Raw genomic sequence first — 18,426 nt, 5'->3', positions numbered from 1 at the left:
TTATTATTATTATTATTATTATTATTTATTTATTTATTTATTTATTTATTTATTTATTTATTTATTTATTTATTTATTTATTTATTTATTTATTTATTTATTTATTTATTTATTTATTTATTTATTATTATTATTTTGTTTATTATTATTTTATTTTATTTATTTTTATTATTTATTATCATTTCCTTTTTCTTCCTATTTATATTCTCTATACGTTCCTTTCTCACTTACGAATTACTACAATTACTACCCCCCCCCCCAAAAAGCACGGAAATGTCACACACACAGATACACACACACACACACACACAACACAACACAGACTTGTCCCTTCCAATAGCTGTTACCTCTACGAACCATTTTAAGTCTTGTGTGTCTTATGTATACGTATGGTCACTATGTTTGTATGTCTTCCATTAAATAAAATAAAATAAAAAATCCACCTTTCTTTTATAAGATGCATCGTTAAAGTAAATCTCCGTGCCGTATGTTCTGAATCCACTCGTCCTTTACAGAAACACAAAGCGTTTACACGTCCACAGCTGAGGAGAGTCAGACCAGAACTCGCTCAAGTGGCCGGTTCTCTTTTAATTATGCATCGATAAATGTCATTTTATGGTGAATGCACTAATCTGACATCTTTACAGTGTACACTATTTCTCCATTGCACTTCTCCACTGGCACGAATCTTTTTGGACGTTTTTTTTTTCCAATAATATCACATTAGGGCACATCTCATTCATAACTCAGTGAAGCATGAACAAAGACTTCATTCCAAATCAACAAACAGTTTATTAAGGGTAATTCGGGCTTGGTAATACTTCATTAAGGGGTCAGGAGCACAGACTGTATAAAGAAGTGGACTAAACGAGTGCTCCAGTCAAATGAAGCTCATGGAGGTCAGCAGTTTGGAGTTTGGCCGACCGTGAGTATCATAGCAACCAAAGAGCCAATCAGGAGCAAGACTGTTGAAGGTAAAGCAACTCTGTCAATAAAACACTGACGCTCACAGGGAGTAACCTCAGGGAAAAGAGGCTCCAGATTTGTGTGTTATTATTGTTCTTATCTTGATTTATGGACACGATAGCGAAATAAAAACGTCCATTTATGTAAACAGTACAGTCTGTGGTTAGGAGCTACAGTTATGGCATTGTTATGTAGTTACTAAGTCTGAATTAAGTATTTCTTAAGAGGTAAGTCATTTTTCACGCTTTATTAAGACAAATTAAGGTGTAGTTTTTATAAAGTGTTGCTGAAATTTCTGTCTTTCCATCGAGAAAAACTACAAAAGTCACTGACACTTTTAAATCTTCAGTAGCTCCTGTAATTCTGAAGTTATACTCACCAAATTTTTTAGATTTTTGGCAATATATATGGTTATAATTGTTCACTTACACTTGAACTAATCACTACTTAAACTAGAGGAAGTAAAAATAATGTTTTTTAAGCGTCCACCATTTTGTGTTTGTCCCTGAATCGCCCAATAAAACACACTTTGCACAACATTTTAAAGCGTTTCCAGGTTTATGTCTCTTATTTGATCCTCGATATTACGTTTTGAGTCGTTTATTAAGTCGTCTGAGGTTTATTTACAAACACCTTTTCTTTAAGATCGCTCCACAGGAAGAAATCAGGACTAGTCAGGTCTGTGGAGATCACACACTGCCCCCTGTCTTTGAAAAACACTTATTATTCCTCTAACGGCGTTTACGCTCAGGGCATCTCTGGTGTTAAAATGTCGAATTTGCCCCATGTGACTCAAAGTACCACTGTACAATGAGGGTTCGTTCCTCGGTGCTGGATTTGCGCAGAATAATGCCAGAAGGGTCGTTCTAAATGCTCTGAAAAAATGAAAGAAAAATATTTAAAAACAAAAGAGTTATGGATTTTTTAGTTGTACGAGTGATTTGTCCAGTTGACAGATTTAAATTTCCTTTTTTTGTTATGAGATAAGTCATTTTTCACGCTTTATTAAGACTAATTAAGGTGTAGTTATTATAAAATGTTACTGAAATTTCTGTCTTGCCATGGAGAAAAACTGTAATTTTGACCAAACTGTAATTTTGACTTGAAAACACGAATCGTAAATCTAACTGTCATCACACCAAACACCTGCAGGGGAAACCACAGTTCGATTTAATTCCAAAATCACGCAGCAATATCACATGTTGAAAAAAAAACCCAGAATAAAATCCTCCTTCAGTCAAAGCCTTCAGTTAAAACCCATTTGTCCTCACTTCATTATGCAGCATTTTACAAGCTGCAATTACAGAGAGAAACAAAGTCGACACTACAGGAAATCAATCAGGGGTACGGGCGAGAATCACTGCACACTGTCTTTTATCTCTCCCTCTCTCTCTTCCCCTCTTCAATCCCCCATAATTCAGTGCTTCATGAGTCAGCATTCCTTTGGTGTGTTTGTGTTTGCGGGAGGGAGGCACACCTGTGTCCCTGCCTGGCCTCTGACGCTGGCCCCGAGGCGCAGAGGACTTGGCACGGCCTATTCTAAGACAGGTGACTCTAGTGTGCAGGACTCTACGCGCCAATCCACCTAATCTTCTTTGGCACCACGCAGACAGTCTGTGCTGAGGTGGCATTTTACGCACTTTCATCATTATTCTTCACTTGCTGCACGGCGTCAGCTCTGGGCCGCTTAACTTGTCACTAAAACAATACGAGGAGATACTCATTTATTCAAAATCCAGTATGTTTTTAGTCGTTTGGATACAGAAAAACCATCTGTGGAAACATACTGCACTGGACATGGTATTTTCCTGCTGATGTTAATGATGAACTGTTAGTCTTAAAATGTAATCGTAGTGAAATGTGTATCTTTAATGCGTGTTCACCTGCCCCGGGGCTGCACATGGAAAGCAGAAGAAGCTAAATCTGGTACAAATCATCTTTTCTTTTCCAAGATTAATGCATTTGTACATGTTCCCTGACAAATAAAGAAAGACAATCTTTTATAATCCAGCCCTAGTATCTTGACCTGACCGTGTTTCTTCATTTTGCATTCGAAAGCCCCTTTTAAAATCTGGTTTATCTGTAATTCGCATCTGCAACTATACAGCAAGCATAGGTTTTAAAGGTTTAGAAACAATCTGTAACGAACAAAACGCTGTGAACTAGGGCTGCGCAGTGTGTCACAATCATATGGAAATCACTGTTTTGATGCAATTTTCATGCTTCCATTATGTTCCCTGCAAAGAACAAAATATCCTTATGTGTTTTTATAGAATAATGTTGTTGTACCTGTAGTCTGGACCTCTACAAACATGTTCTTGCATTAGTTTGGCTGTGCGTCTTGTTGTTTACGCTGTGCACTCTATAAACAGAACCCAACTTTTTATACCACAAATCGAATCACACGCAATCAGACTTCGCCGTGATTGCTACGCTCGCAACAGCACCACCCGTAAATGTATTCAGCGAAGCATGTGGGTCCATCAGATGTACAGACGGATCGTACACCTGATACACACAAAGCCTGTTTACACTGCGTTTCTAAACATGGATCAGAGGAGGAGAGCCAACGCCGCTGACACATAAGCAGACAAACCGATGTCACGTCGCTACGGTTTCCTCTGCTGCTTCTACGCGGTAAACTAGACGCCCAGGTCAGCCGGCTCACTTTTTTTTCCCCTTTCAGATCAATTTACCGACTGTGAATCAACCACGTGCCTGCACTTAGCAAAGAGGACACTAGTTAAACAGCTCAGTCGCTTCTGCCATGAGTCATGTTTCGGCACAACATAAAAATGCGGGAAATCACTGAAATGAGATGATATTTATCCAAAATTATACATGCACAAGAACATGCATCATTTTGGGAGACGGTTCATGAATTTAAATGTATTTCGTGGACTCTGATCCGAGCCTTGATCAAAGTTCTTGCGTAAACTTAACCTAAACTCTAACGATAACCTAATTTTAACTGTACCTGGACTTTAAATCATGTTGCTGATCTAATAACGAAGGATTTACATCACGGGGAACTGACTTTTGTCCCGATAATGAAAGCAGAACCCCGTGAAACGTGTGTGTTTACAGATGAATACCCGCACTTAATGCATTTAGTGTGAAATACTACACACTATTTCCCCCTCAGAACCTCAGCATTTCAAATATTATTCACAATCCAGTATTTCCATGGGTGTCAGCTTCCAGTTTATACCATTTACGCAAGACCAATGCCATTTTTAATCGCTATGACAACGTGTGAGACTTTCCATCACTCTGAAACTCTTGGATAGGACGCAAAAAAAACACCAAAAAAACACAAGCAGCATCTCTTTGCCTCATTACGCAATTGGAGTAAACACAGAACAGCTGTAGTGACATCTTATCGATGAGCAGAAACACACACTGAGGACGTGTGTGCGTGGTCTCGGGGGGGGGGAGTGCGCTGCCACAAGTCTAACCTGGCCCTCGGCGCTGGGGGCTGGGATTTGGCGCAGACCTGTTGGAGCAGATGAACCAGATGTGGCACACTGTTCTTTTGGGATTACCCAGGCCAGGCTGTTGTTTCACACAAAATACAAGAAATCTCAGAGAAAGGCTGTTTTTGTAACATGGGTAAAAATTCAGCGGGCAGAAGGTGGCAAAAAAAGCAGACGCTCAGGTCATGGGGATAATTAGTCGTAAATCTGAGAGGGCATGGGATAATAAGAGAAACATACATGCAAATAAGGCTTGAAGTGAGGAGGAGCAGAGGGGAGAACGCCCTTGAAATCTACAAACACTGATGTAAAATTAGAGAAAAACAACCCGTGCTCCTAATGTCGTTATTCCAAATCAGTGCAGGGGTTTGTACTGATGAGGTGCTCAATGAAATATAGACGTGAATCCTACAGAGCACTTCCTGAGTACGCTTTCATAAACCTTTAAATTGTCCAAAAAAACAAAAAAAAACAGCAACAACTTAAAAACAGTGGCCATAGTTTTTGTGATGAAGTTATTTAATAGGCTCACTCTCTGTTCCATCTTATCTGTTTTACGTATAAACATAAAATATAACATGTTTTGTCCACAGGGAAAGTGTTGTTTTCTGAATTGAGTCTAAAAGTTTCCAAGTGCCCACAGCCTCTCCCAGATGTTGTCTTTACTCTGTGGTGACGTAGGCGCCGTGTTTACCGCGCTGTGTGACCTTCACACTGTGCGCCGCTATTTCCCTAAGCGCCGAGGAACGCAGTAATCACGTGCGAGCAAACAAATGAATGAATGGTTGAACAAACACATTGACAATTACAGGAAAACGCGTAGACAGTAACGTCGCCGAACGAGACGGGCCTCGCTCAGACTTTTGTACAGTGTGTTCCATCTTATGCAACAAACGTGTTCAGAGTAACATCGGTTGCATTGTGTGTTCTCAATCTAGTAAGTGATTACGCACAAGACGGCAACGCACTGCTCCGTTCTGTTCCCTTAAAATAAGTCGTACACAATCACAGGCCTGAGTCGGCTGTTGGCCCCCGCCTTCTTCAGAGTCTACGTATTGATCCTGGGTCTTATCGATTCATTGTCTATTTACAGTATTTAAACAGATCCACTTTTAATCACCAGCTCGTCTAGCGTGTGTCTGCGAAAGCCTTTTTCTTCAGCTCTCAAAGTGGCCTTAATGATCCACTGTAGCTGGTGGAGGGTCCGTCACCTGCTTGTCTCCATGGAGATAATACTGCTTTGCGTGGAATGTTCTAACGTGTGGCATTAAATGTGTCAAAGTCCATTAATCTCCTTAGACCTGGCGTCCTCATATGTGGACAACACATTTTGGGTCGTCTAGGCCACAATCCAAATTTTTAGAAGAAGAAGAACAGCACACAAGAACAGCAACAATGCAAATATATTATATATATTCATTTTTTAACAGTTTAGAATGTTTAGAATATTTTATTTTATTTTTATTTTTTTTATTGTTCCAAGAGGCACAATTGTTGTTTCTCATTTTGTTTTTACTCAGGACAAATGTTGCTGTTTTCAGGGTCTTAATGAATAGGTTTTGCAAATCATTATTGACATGTTTTATCAAAATGATGAAAATGTCCACATATGAGGACATTTGATTTACATAATTTTTTCTCAGAAGCTACATAATGTAAAAATATAATTCTTTGTATTTACACTCATCTGGTTCCAGTCAGCCCAAGAGAAATTAATAAAGTATCTCATGCAAGAGCTCGGGTCTCAGGAGGTTAAGACAAGTAGGAAATGCCAATTTACAGGTCAATTTTACATATCTGGGAACCCCCATTTTCACTAAGAATGCATATTTTCCAAGATTTTTTGCACTCTAAAAAGCCGTAATTGAGTCCATGCATGTCAGATATGCACTGAAGGATGAGTCAAATACAGAGGACAATTTTACCTACAGGGTCAATAAAGTGTCTTAACCTTAACTTTGGTGAAGAGAACATCTCAAGAAGAGCGAGAACGTCTCAGCGGTGACCGACCTCTCACCAGAAAACTGACATAACGGACATAGACACAGTTGAAAGTATTTGGGTTCGTATTTGGGTCTAATCGTGAGCGTCCACCCTGCTCTGTGGAGATAGCAGCATGTGGTAGCCTCACAGATGGAGAGAAGAGAGAGTGCCAAAGATGGAGGGGGCAGGGAACACATGACAGATGAAGCAATGACGGACATTGGCGCTTGGAGATGACTTATTGTAGAGGCTGAAGTGACTGAATAACTTAGTCCCAAAACCCAGAGCCAATGTAACAAGCCTTCACTGCTCCAAAGTCATTATAGTGGAGAGAGAGTGCGCTTGTCCTTCCATTACAGCACTAATGCCACACTTTACGTCTAACTTGTTTCGACAGTGCAGAGTTTTTCAGCTGAATGCCCTTTTTCATTCTCGTGGATGTGTCGGATTTGGTTAGAATGTTCAATGCTCTGCTTTCGGCTTTGAAAATCACTGTGTACTAGTCATGTCACGATATCACATTTTAGAGCTAGCTGCTTTTTTTAGCGACACAAATCAAATGAAATGAGCCTTTTTGCTTATGATTATGTTACGACCCGAATAATCACACTTAATCAAACTCATCCTGACGTCCCACTGCGTGAAAAATACAGCGTCTCGAGAATGGGGTGAAGAAAAGGTAGAGTTTCATGAGGAAATACTGTTGTTTATGCAAAAATTTATGTTGAGAATGTTCCTGTACAAGTGAAAAAAGTTAAACCAACCACAAACCAAAGTGAAGTCGTATAGAAAATATGTAATACAAAAGTAGAACGTCAAAAAAAAAAGATGAACTCCAACCGAGCTGTGAATTGAGCGCAGTACAGTCCGTCTTATGTGGAGCAGTTTTCGTGCAAAAATGTGACCTCTTTAAACCGACTCAAAGTAACTTGACGTTTGAGTTATTTTGCAAACCTCCAAAAACTTTAACATGTACACGAGAAACACTGGAACATGTTTGACGTAAAAAAGAACTGACAAAATGCTCTTCACACGCTACTCTATGTAATTATCGCTGCAGGGGCGGGCTACTGCGATGGAGAGAGATCACGCATCTCATGGCCCATAACGTGAGGCCAGATCCAGCTCAGCGACCGCGGACCGTTATTTACACGAGTATTTTTCATTTTGTAGGCGTTTAGGGTTAGGTTTAAGGTTAGAAAGCTGCAGGATTTTAGAAGGAGAAGAAACTAGAACTGCCACAAACCAGTGAACATTATAAAATTCATCAACAGACTCGTGTGGAAGGTTCATCTGAGCGAGGATTATGTTGTTTCGTTAAGTTTGTGGGTCCGTCTATTTCCAAACTAGTCCGTACCGTCTCCTCCTGCCGTGTTCAAGCAGATACGTGATTACAGCTGCTGAAATATTCATTTAAATAAGGTCCATATGGAAGAGGCTTTAGGAATACGGTTTGGGACGTGTGGGTGGACTGTATTCATACGGGAGGAATAATACGTGAATGCTAATATGCCACAGCGCTATAATGACTTTCCTGCTGCTTTTATGAACGGTCACTGATCCATAACACAACAACAGATTATTTGCTGCCTGTTCCACTTTAAAGATTTGTTTATAATTTAAAAATATAAGACGCCACTAATCTATTTTGGCTCCTCTAATGCATCAGACAAACAATACAGAGCCACTTAGTGAATATCATTTCCATCTGCGCTAAGTAACAAGTACAGTCAGACGAAGGAGAAATGAAGAAGGAGAAGGAGAGACGACAGGGTGACTTGATTTGGAATAGATTATGTGATATACTTTTTATGACTCTGTCCGCGTTTGTTTGTTTGTTTGAGTCGAAAACTTTGGGGTAAAAGAACTTGGAGATAATTAGGAGAGTTTTAATAACCACCGTTTCTTTTAGGTGTTGCTAAATTAAACTGAATAAACACGAATTAGTCTAGACGTGAACTACAGAACTGCAATAGTCTCAAATCATCCTCCTCGAGTTATCCCTGGAAATACAAAATGCTCTTCATCACAAGCAGAAACAAAGTCGTAAAGATAACGCATTGCTTCCAAAGTCGTTCCCCTTCACAGACCTGTCCAACTCCGGTCAAAAAGCAGTGAGTCCCGGGACAGTAACTATGGACTAAGGACCAGGCTCCAGCTGTCTCTCTTTATGTATTTCTTTAGATCAGTGAGACTTTATAGAGACAAGATTTGGTGTTTGTTTTATTCCAAATGAACCTTTTAAAAGAAAACAAAAATATCCTTTCATTATTAACCTTTTATGGTGCTGTACACTTAAATATTGTTAGAAATTAAGGTTAGTAGTTGAGGTTTTAGTGATTCTGAATACATTTCCGTCAGCAGTGATCTCTGACAGACACTACCTCTTATTATCCACAGATAAGCCCTTTGACCACTGATGATTGACAGCCCCTATTAGTGCTATAGAGAGATACCGTTACAAATGTGTGCAATAACCTTTCAAGGTTGTTTCCATGAGGCCAGGACAAAACCCAGAGAACCCTGCAAGTAGTAAGAATGAAAGAAGATCATGTGAATACACACCTCCTCCCATTGATGAATGTATCTGATGAGACGGGACAGTCTTAGGAGCCGGAGGAGACTGAGAATCTTGGTGAAGCGGACGATTCGCAGGGCTCGGGCTGTTTTATATACCTCAGAATCAAAGCCTTTCTCCACTATTAAAAAGATATAATCCACTGGGATGGATGATAGGAAGTCCACAACAAACCAGCTCTTCAGATAATTCATCTTGATTATTTTTGGGTCGAGGATGATCTCAGAGCTCTCCTCATTGACAATCCCAGTCCTGAAGTTCATGACCAGGTCCACCAGAAAGATGGTGTCCGAGGCCACATTGAAAACCAGCCAGGTGGTGGTAGTCTGCTCTGAGAAGAAGGTTATTCCCACAGGAATGATGATTAGATTTCCCATCATCATGATGAGCATTATCAAGTCCCAGTAGAACCTGTAAAGAGAGTACACAGTCAGACACTGGATTAGAACCAATAAAATATCATTACACACGTCAATAACACATCATGTACACAATTAAACACAGCGCTGAGTCAGTTTTACAAAGCTGCAGAATCAAAATAAGAAAAATCAATTGAAAATAAATATAAATGTTGCTTAATGACAAAATTAAATTCATTGGTTTGGTTTTGAAGCACAGGTATAACCAAAGCATCATCAGTTTTGTATTGCATGTGTATGGACTCTATGTGTTTTAATTGCATGTGTACGGAGTCTATGTGTTTTACCTGCATGTGTATGGACTCTATGTGTTTTAATTGCATGTGTATGGAGTCTAGATGTTTTTAATTACATGTGTATGGACTCTATGTGTTTTAATTGCATGTGTATGGAGTCTATGTGTTTTAATCGCATGTGTATGGACTCTATGTGTTCTAATTGCATGTGTACGGACCCTCGGTGTACATCCAGGCACAAAGCAGCCGCCCTCTCCTTGGGCCTGTCACTGTGAATGTCACCGCCCTCTGTCTTATGATGAACTGCTGGGTTCATCTGCAGCAGGTCACACTTTTTATCCCGTCTCGAGACAGCGCTATCCTCCAATGAAAAAACAGCATTTAGCTACCGCGCGATAAACCGATTGTGACGCCCCTCCTGTTGTCGACCATGTGTCTGTCTGCTCTGTGCTGTTGCAGGGGACTGAGATGCAGACACACGGTTTACTGGCAACGTGCCCGACCTGTTGGCAGAAGAGCTACCAAGTAACAGATCTGTTTGAATAAATTAAGTCTGCACCTTGGCTTTAAAAATCCCCTTAGATCATACAGTACGTGCGGTGATTGCGCTTGTCTAACTGAGTGATCGACCGGGCGAACGGGAATCAGTATTTTTACACAAACAGCGAGTGAACCGGGGCCAGCGGAGAGCGGCCCTTGACAATGAGAGCCTTGATTCAGCACCTCAAGGGCCTCATCAAAGCAAACCACATGCGTATTATTGGGCCTCACCAAACTTCTGCAGTGATATCAGTCGTGTAGCGGGAGAAGCGACAATTTAGGCTGAAACGTACGATTAGGCTGCGTTTAAAATCCAGCAGGTCTGTTAGTTCTCGGTGAGACAAGTCAAAAAACGAAGCGCAGTCATTATAGGTATTCAAGGACGTCGCGCTCGGGGAAACATGACTCATCTTTCAAATGCGTAATGTGACGTGAGTACGGCTTTATGATGGATATATGGACTGTATACGGGCAAATGTATTTATCGAATTACATGCGGATTAGGTCACAAAAACAGACGGAAATTTAGGTTATTCCAGTTGTGTCAGAAATGGTGCGGATATAATAAGAAATACTGTAAAGTTCCAATAACTTTTTCATAAATTATTGATAGAAATCTAGTTAATCTTGTTCATAAAGAAGCGTTAAAGACAAAAAGTGGCGTGGTAATGTTAGGATCGTTCTCCAAAAGGGTAGCAATTTTGTAGTAGTTTCAAATAGAGGGAGGGACTACGTGTCTCTGGCCGTCCTCCTGGTCCCACCGGAGGAGCTGGAGGACGTGTCTGGGGTGAGGGAAGTCTGAGAGTCCCTGTTCAGACTGCTGCCCTTAGATAAGTGGAAGAAAATGGATGGATGGATAGTTTCAAATGCACGTATGTATCTCTTGACGCTCTAAAACTGTGATACAACCCGCTCTAAAATAAACCTGTTTAACCAGTATTTCTTCCTTTAACTGGTGCAAATGTCTTTAATTTGGTAGATTTTTTTAAAATAAATGTGACTCTAGTGGTTGATAACTGCATGGGTCCAATGTTTGAACATGTATAAATGGACAACAGTATTATCTTTTGCAAAATATCCCTCAAAATGACATCAAAACGTGGTTGTTCTCCATCAGTTTTAGACACCGATGGCAGAGTTAAACCAACGCAAGTGTCACCTGATCTTATCTTAACCCTCTTCTCCTTCCCGATAACTTTAAGACGCACTAAATCTAAAACGTGGTAATATCTCTGGTTGGTTATTTAATGGAAAGATAAACATCTACATTTACAGGACAGGACGGGGAAGGGAAAGGGGACGATAACAACATGAGTAAATCCTCTGCAGTCATTAAAAACAGACTTCTCCGCGCGAATGTGAAACTAAATCATTCCCAATCACTTCTTTTCAATGGATTCCTTTACCGAATACGCACGTACTTCATCGTAATCAATAGTAGTGGTAGTAATTTTCCCACACGACTGAGGAAAGCCCTTTCAAACTGACCCAAAACAACCTGCGTTTACGAACACAACGCTCCTGCAAGTCCTAATAACTCAACACCGCAGTCGTCCTTGTATAATGTACGTTCGGGTGATTACGGCGAATACAATTATCCTAATGCCCCACTTTGTTTACATGGAGCAGATGACCAGCGTAGCTACAGTCGTACATACTTCGAAAAAAAAGCTGACTGGAAAAACGTAGCTGGAGAGTCTATTATCCGGGACAAAAAGACCTTCTCAGCCCCGGAGCCTCCACACGAAGCCTCTCCAAAATACTGTATATGAATAATGAATTTTACTAACATGTCATTAATGTTTAAGCAGGCACTGTGTTCAAAGAATATACAGTATCTCAAGTTTCAAACGCTCCCACAATGCATCACAGAGTCCCGGTAAATGGTGGGGGAATGATGTAACCGTGTCACAAATGCACGTCCAAGGCCTTTGAATATGTTTACATTTACAGGGGGGGTAAATAACTTAGGAAATTTCAAAGAGGTTTATTCGTTTGCTAGATTTTGGCTCGGAAAATCGCGCGTTTCTAGTGTCGGTGGATTAAAGGCGGTTATGAAAGTGTTTATATTATCTAATCCTGTTTAAAGTCTGGTAATAGTTGCATTTGATTGAGGACTAAATGTTGTACAGCTGTGTCTTTTTGTGGTTTGTTCCTACTTATTTACTCGTTTATAGGTTTGTGCTGTAGTCTGGGGTTTAGTTTAGTGCAGTATAATCTGTGTTATTACCAATATTTTAAGAATAAATGGTTAATATTCCAGTACGTAGCCTATACTCACTAAAAATCCAGTTATCCTCTTGTTAAATCCCACTGAAAATCCTAAACTAGCATCAGAATCAGTCAGTGTCATCGTCGACTGGTTTCTAGAAAGAATCAGGGCATGTATCATCATTCTGGAGATGTTTTTGTGCGTTTTGCGTTGAATATTTCTTGACCATGTGGTTGTGTGGGTGTGTAAAGGATATCCCAGCGTCATGTGTGAGGATAAGACATGGGTCATTCTGTCTGGCAGGGGAAGTGTGCCCTCGGAGTGACGCCACGGGACAGGTTTTATTTGCAGAAAATGTTCTCGAAATGGAAAAAAACTTTAGGCTTTAACTCAGAGGGTCAGACTAGATACTTTAATAAAGACGTCAGTGTGTGGTTGGGTAGTTGGGACAAACACAAAAGTAGTTTATATAAGTGTAGAACTGCTGCAGAGTTAGACATGTCTCTGCGTCGGAGGCCCCAGATCAGCACCATGGACAGCTCTGGGGGAGAACATGGCCCTGGCGTCATGCAGGAGGTGACTGAGCTGTGCCAGAGGACAACACAACAAAGGCACGAATTTAACAGGAACTAGCACTTTTCCTCGCCCTAAATCAAGCGACACAGACACATCATGACAAAGAGAAGTTTATCAGTGAGTTGCACGAATGCCCAGTGCGTAATATGACAGTTGTGTGTTTGGTGAGAGTCAGAGAGGCCACTGTGGCATCTGCAGCTTCTCCATAACCAACGCATTCCATCACATTTAGAGCGGCAGCTAATAGTCTCTACGCATTAGCGATGATTCAGCAGCATTTAGACCGAGCTTCTCCATAACTCACACACGACCGCTGGTGCCTCCTTTACGGCAGTGTGTCCCGCTCTCTCCGCCGCTACCTTTACCGCATTCTGTGTGTTTTTCACGCCTAGGCCCGTGTCTCCTCGCCACCTTCAGTGACTGTTTACACCGTGATGCTGCATTGGCATTGTCACGTTGAGTGTGAGTGTGTCCCTGCGCACGGAGCGCATTGTGTCGCATTGAGCCCAATGTTTGCGTGGCGTGACATTCACCACGCTTTTGCCAAGGACATCTCACTGGAGCACCTAGTCGCGCGCGCGTGTGTCTGTTGATACAGGAAAATGCCGCAATGAGAAGCCCTGGGCGCGCGTGAGAGCGCGTGCAGCCTCACTGACACTGACCGCGGCACAGGTGAACGCGCGGTGAGCGTGCGTGTTGTGTGTGAAAGTGTAGAATACATCCTGCCCAGCCCGGGAACAACGAAGCGGGGGCTTACCTAAAATCGCTATATGGATGAATGATCCAGTATCCGGCCGTTTGCACGCGCTCCTGCTCCTTCTCCACGGCTTTCTGGCTGCCAAACATCCGCAAGGAGAACTTATTGACTCCGGGCTGCATCATGGCCCCAAACTGCCTTTGCATAAACCCGTGCTGCCTGGAGGCTCCTTCCAAGTCGTCAAAGCCCACCATGGCCTCCTCGCGCTCCCCCTTGAAGCCCACTGAGTTGCTGTGCTCCTTCATGTTCTGGCTGCCCGTGTTATTTTTCTGTATCGAGTCTTGCCTTTGAAAGACATTATTCCCATCCGCCTTTTCCTCCTTGTTGGAGAACGAGTTGGATTTGTCTTCCATGGCGCGATGACTTTTGGAGTCCCGCGGTCACGCAAAACTCAAGAGGAGCCTGAGCTCTCCTGTTCTGCGTCTGTTCCCTTCACGAGTGTTCAGCTCCTGAGCCCTGGACGCGAGTGCTGCAAACTGAGACAGGGCGGCCAAGAAGCCGCTGGATCAGGTTTCCTTGGGTTACCGCCATCTACCGACGGCTCCTGTACCACGCGCCGCTCACAGCTGCGCTCGCGCCGCACAGCACTGCGGTTTAACCGCAACACGCGCCCGTCAAACTTATTTACATAATGAGACAGAGGAAGGCACGCCCCCTCTGTGGGCATCAGTACACAGAGTACACAGAGTACACAGAGTGTACACGGTACTCAGTACACACGAGTACACAGAGTACACAGAGTACACAGAGTACACAGAGTGTACACAATACACAGTACACACGAGTACACAGAGTACACAGAGTGTACACAGTACACAGTACACACGAGTACACAGAGTGTACACAGTACACAGAGTGTACACAGTACACAGTACACACGAGTACACAGAGTACACAAAGTGTACACAGTACACAGTACACACGAGTACACAGAGTACACAGAGTGTACACAGTACACAGTATACACGAGTACACAGAGTACACACGAGTACACAGAGTACACAGAGTGTACACAGTACACACGAGTACACAGAGTGTACACAGTACACAGTACACACGAGTACACAGTGTACACAGTACACAGAGTACACAGAGTACACACGAGTACACAGAGTGTACACAGTACACAGTACACACGAGTACACAGAGTGTACACAGAACACAGTACACACGAGTACACATGAGTACACAGAGTACACAGAGTGTACACAGTACACAGTACACACGAGCACACAGCGTACGCAGAGTACACAGAGTGTACACAGTACACAGTACACAGAGTGTACACAGTACACAGTACACACGAGAGGAAGTACACAGAGTGTACACACAAGTACACAGAGTGCACACAGTACACAGAGTGTACACAGTACACACAGTGCACACGAGTACACAGAGTACACACGAGTACACAGAGTGTATACAGTACACACGAGAGGAAGTACACAGAGTATACACAGTACACACGAGTACACAGAGTACACACAGTACACACGAGAGGAAGTACACAGAGTATACACGAGTACACACAGTACACACGAGAGGAAGTACACAGAGTACAGACAGTACACACGAGAGGAAGTACACAAAGTATACATGAATACGCACAGTACACATGAGAGAAAGTACACATAGTATACAGAGTACACAGTACACACGAGAGGAAGTACACAGAGTACACACAGTACACAGTACACACGAGAGGAAGTACACAGAGTATACACAGTACACACGAGAGGAAGTACACAAAGTATACATGAGTACGCACAGTACACACGAGAGAAAGTACACATAGTATACAGAGTACACAGTACACACAAGAGGAAGTACACAGAGTATACACAGTACACAGACTATACAGGAGTACACACGAGAGGAAATACACAGAGTATACACAGTACACACGAGAGGAAGTACACAGAGTATACACAGTACATACGAGAGGGAGATACAGAGTATACAGAGTACATACAGTACACACGAGAGGAAGTACACAGAGTATACACGAGTACACAGACTATACAGGAGTACACACGAGAGGGAGGATACAGAGTACACAGTACACATGAGAGAGATACACAGAGTATACAGGAGTACATACGAGAGGAAGTACACTGAGTATACAGAGTACACAATACACACAAGAGGAAGTACACTGAGTATACAGAGTACACAGAGTATGCAGGAGTACACACGAGAGAGAATACAGAGTATACAGAGTACACATGAGAGGATGTACACAGAGTATACAGAGTACACACAGCACACATGAGAGGGAGGATACAGAGTACACGAGAGAGATACACAGAGTATACAAGAGTACACACGAGAGAGATACACAGAGTATACATGAGTATACAGGAGTACACACGAGAGGAAGTACACAGAGTATACAAGAGTACACACGAGAGGAAGTAAACAGAGTATACAGGAGTACACACGAGAGGGAGGATACAGAGTACACAGGAGTACACACGAGAGAGATCCGCAGAGTATACAGAGTACACATGAGAGGGAATACAGAGAGTACACACGAGAGAGGTACACAGAGTATACAGAGGACACACAAGAGAGATACACAGAGCATACACAATACACGAGAGGGATACACAGAGTATACAGAGTACACACGAGAGGGAGGATACACAAAGTGTACACGAGAGGGAGTACACAGAGTATACAGAGTATACATAGTACACACGAGAGGGTTACACAGAATATACAGAGTATACACGAGTACACATGAGAGGGATATACAGAGTATACAGAGTACACCCAGTACACACGAGAGGGATACACAGAGTACACAGAAGAGGGATATACAGAGTACACAAGAGTACACACGAGAGGGAGTACACAGAGTATACACAGTACACACGAGAGAGATACACAGAGTATACAGAGCACACAGAGTACCCACGAGAGGAAGTACACAGAGTACACAGGAGTATACACGAGAGGGAGGATACGCAGAGTATACACAGTACACACAGTACATAGGAGTGAGAGGGAGTACACAGAGTATACAGGAGTACACACGAGTGATACACAGAGTATACAGAGTACACACGAGAGGGAGTACACAGAGTACACACAAGTGATATACAGAGAACACAGGAATACACACGAGTGAGATACACAGAGTACACAAGAGTACACAGAGTAGACATGAGTGAGATGGAGGATACACAGAGTACACAGGAGTACACAGGAGTACACAGAGTACAAAGGAGTACACAGGAGTGAGAGGGAGGATACACAAAGTACACAGGAGTAAACAGGAGTACACAGGGGTGCATAGAGTACACAGTAGTACACAGAGTACACACAAGTGAGAGGGAAGATACACAGAGTACACATAGTACACAGGAGTACACAGGAATAGACACAAGTGAGAGGGAGGAACACACAGAGTACACAGGAATACACAGGAGTACACAGAGTTCACACGAGTGAGAGGGAGGAACACACAGAGTACACAGGAACACACAAAGTACACAAGAATACACACAGAACACAGGAATACACAAACTACACAGGAATACATAAAATACACAGGGATAAATGAAATACTAGATTATTATATTATTATTATTATCTCATCTGTCACGTGAACATGTTGGCGTAGTTATACAAATATAAGAAATATAGAACACATGTGTCAAACTCAAGGCCCGGGGGCCAATGTGGCCCTCCTCATCATTTTATATGGCCCTTGACAGGGTAAATTTAAAGGTATGATTGTCTTTAAATGTCATTTTATCAGGAGATACGCAGTTACACAGCCATATTTTTACATCGAGGCGAATGCATATGCAATATTTGTAACTTGAATAAGCAATAAATACAGAAACAGTTAATTAACAAGTTAAAACATTTGTTAGATTTATTTTACATCTGGCCCTTTGAGAGCAGCCATTTTGTTGATGTGACCCTTGGGGAAAATGTGTTTGACTCCCCTGTGGTAGAACGTTAATAAAATATAGTCTGTTTAAAGTATGACTGAAACTGCAGTAAAAGTATAAAGTCACAGACCGTGGTTGAGGTGTTGAGCAGATCAGCAGGTCCAGACACACAGAGTATGAGGCTTTACACCTGTTTTATTCCCCCCATGTGTGGGACAAATAGTCTAGACCTAAAGCTTCACTGAGTTTATTTTATGTTATGTGGGATTAAACACTGTCAAAACTATTAGACTTAGATGTTTAGAAATGCGATAGTTATAGAGTAGAGTGTAACAAACAATATCCATTTTGTACAATATTCTTTTTCACATTAACAATACTCTTGTTAGAGTTAGTTATGAACTGAATTATTATGAACTAGGTCATAATAAACGACACCACAGAGAGGACATTAGCTCGGATTTTTATGTAATAAGCCTAATGAGACAGATATGACGTGGTTGTTAGTTTGTTCATTTCTAAGACTGGTTTAAATTTGATTTGATACATAATATTGATTAGCTTTTTAATATTAGTCACTATGGATTCATTCAAACTCAAACATGTTTTTATTCATCATTTATTCCTGCTTCTACAGATGAAACAGATTAAAGTCGAGTTAAGCATCAACAGTATGAGCTAAACTGATACACTGGGAATAACTCAGCAGAAAATAAATCCAAATACGTGATCGGAAATTCTAAAAAAAAAAACTGAATAGACTCATGCATTTTTAAAT

At 41.7% G+C, this 18,426-nt stretch overlaps 1 protein-coding gene across 1 annotated transcript in view; it reads right to left on the bottom strand.

Moving 5' to 3' along the window:
• The window catches only part of LOC117391989 (potassium/sodium hyperpolarization-activated cyclic nucleotide-gated channel 1), a 48,296-nt gene extending 34,033 nt beyond the window's left edge, over positions 1–14,263 (bottom strand). The window contains exons 1-2 of the mRNA XM_033989953.2: positions 13,744–14,263; positions 8,991–9,414 (exon numbers count right to left, since the gene is read on the bottom strand). Of these exons, the coding sequence (XP_033845844.1) occupies positions 8,991–9,414; positions 13,744–14,096 (777 nt within the window). The 5' untranslated portion in view covers positions 14,097–14,263. The remainder of the gene's footprint in view (positions 1–8,990; positions 9,415–13,743) is intronic.
• Positions 14,264–18,426: the final 4,163 nt, after the last annotated feature.

Source organism: Periophthalmus magnuspinnatus, chromosome 23 (genome assembly GCF_009829125.3).
Source record: "Periophthalmus magnuspinnatus isolate fPerMag1 chromosome 23, fPerMag1.2.pri, whole genome shotgun sequence".
Lineage (NCBI taxonomy): Eukaryota > Metazoa > Chordata > Actinopteri > Gobiiformes > Gobiidae > Periophthalmus > Periophthalmus magnuspinnatus.
This window is presented reverse-complemented; position numbering and strand designations above follow the sequence as displayed.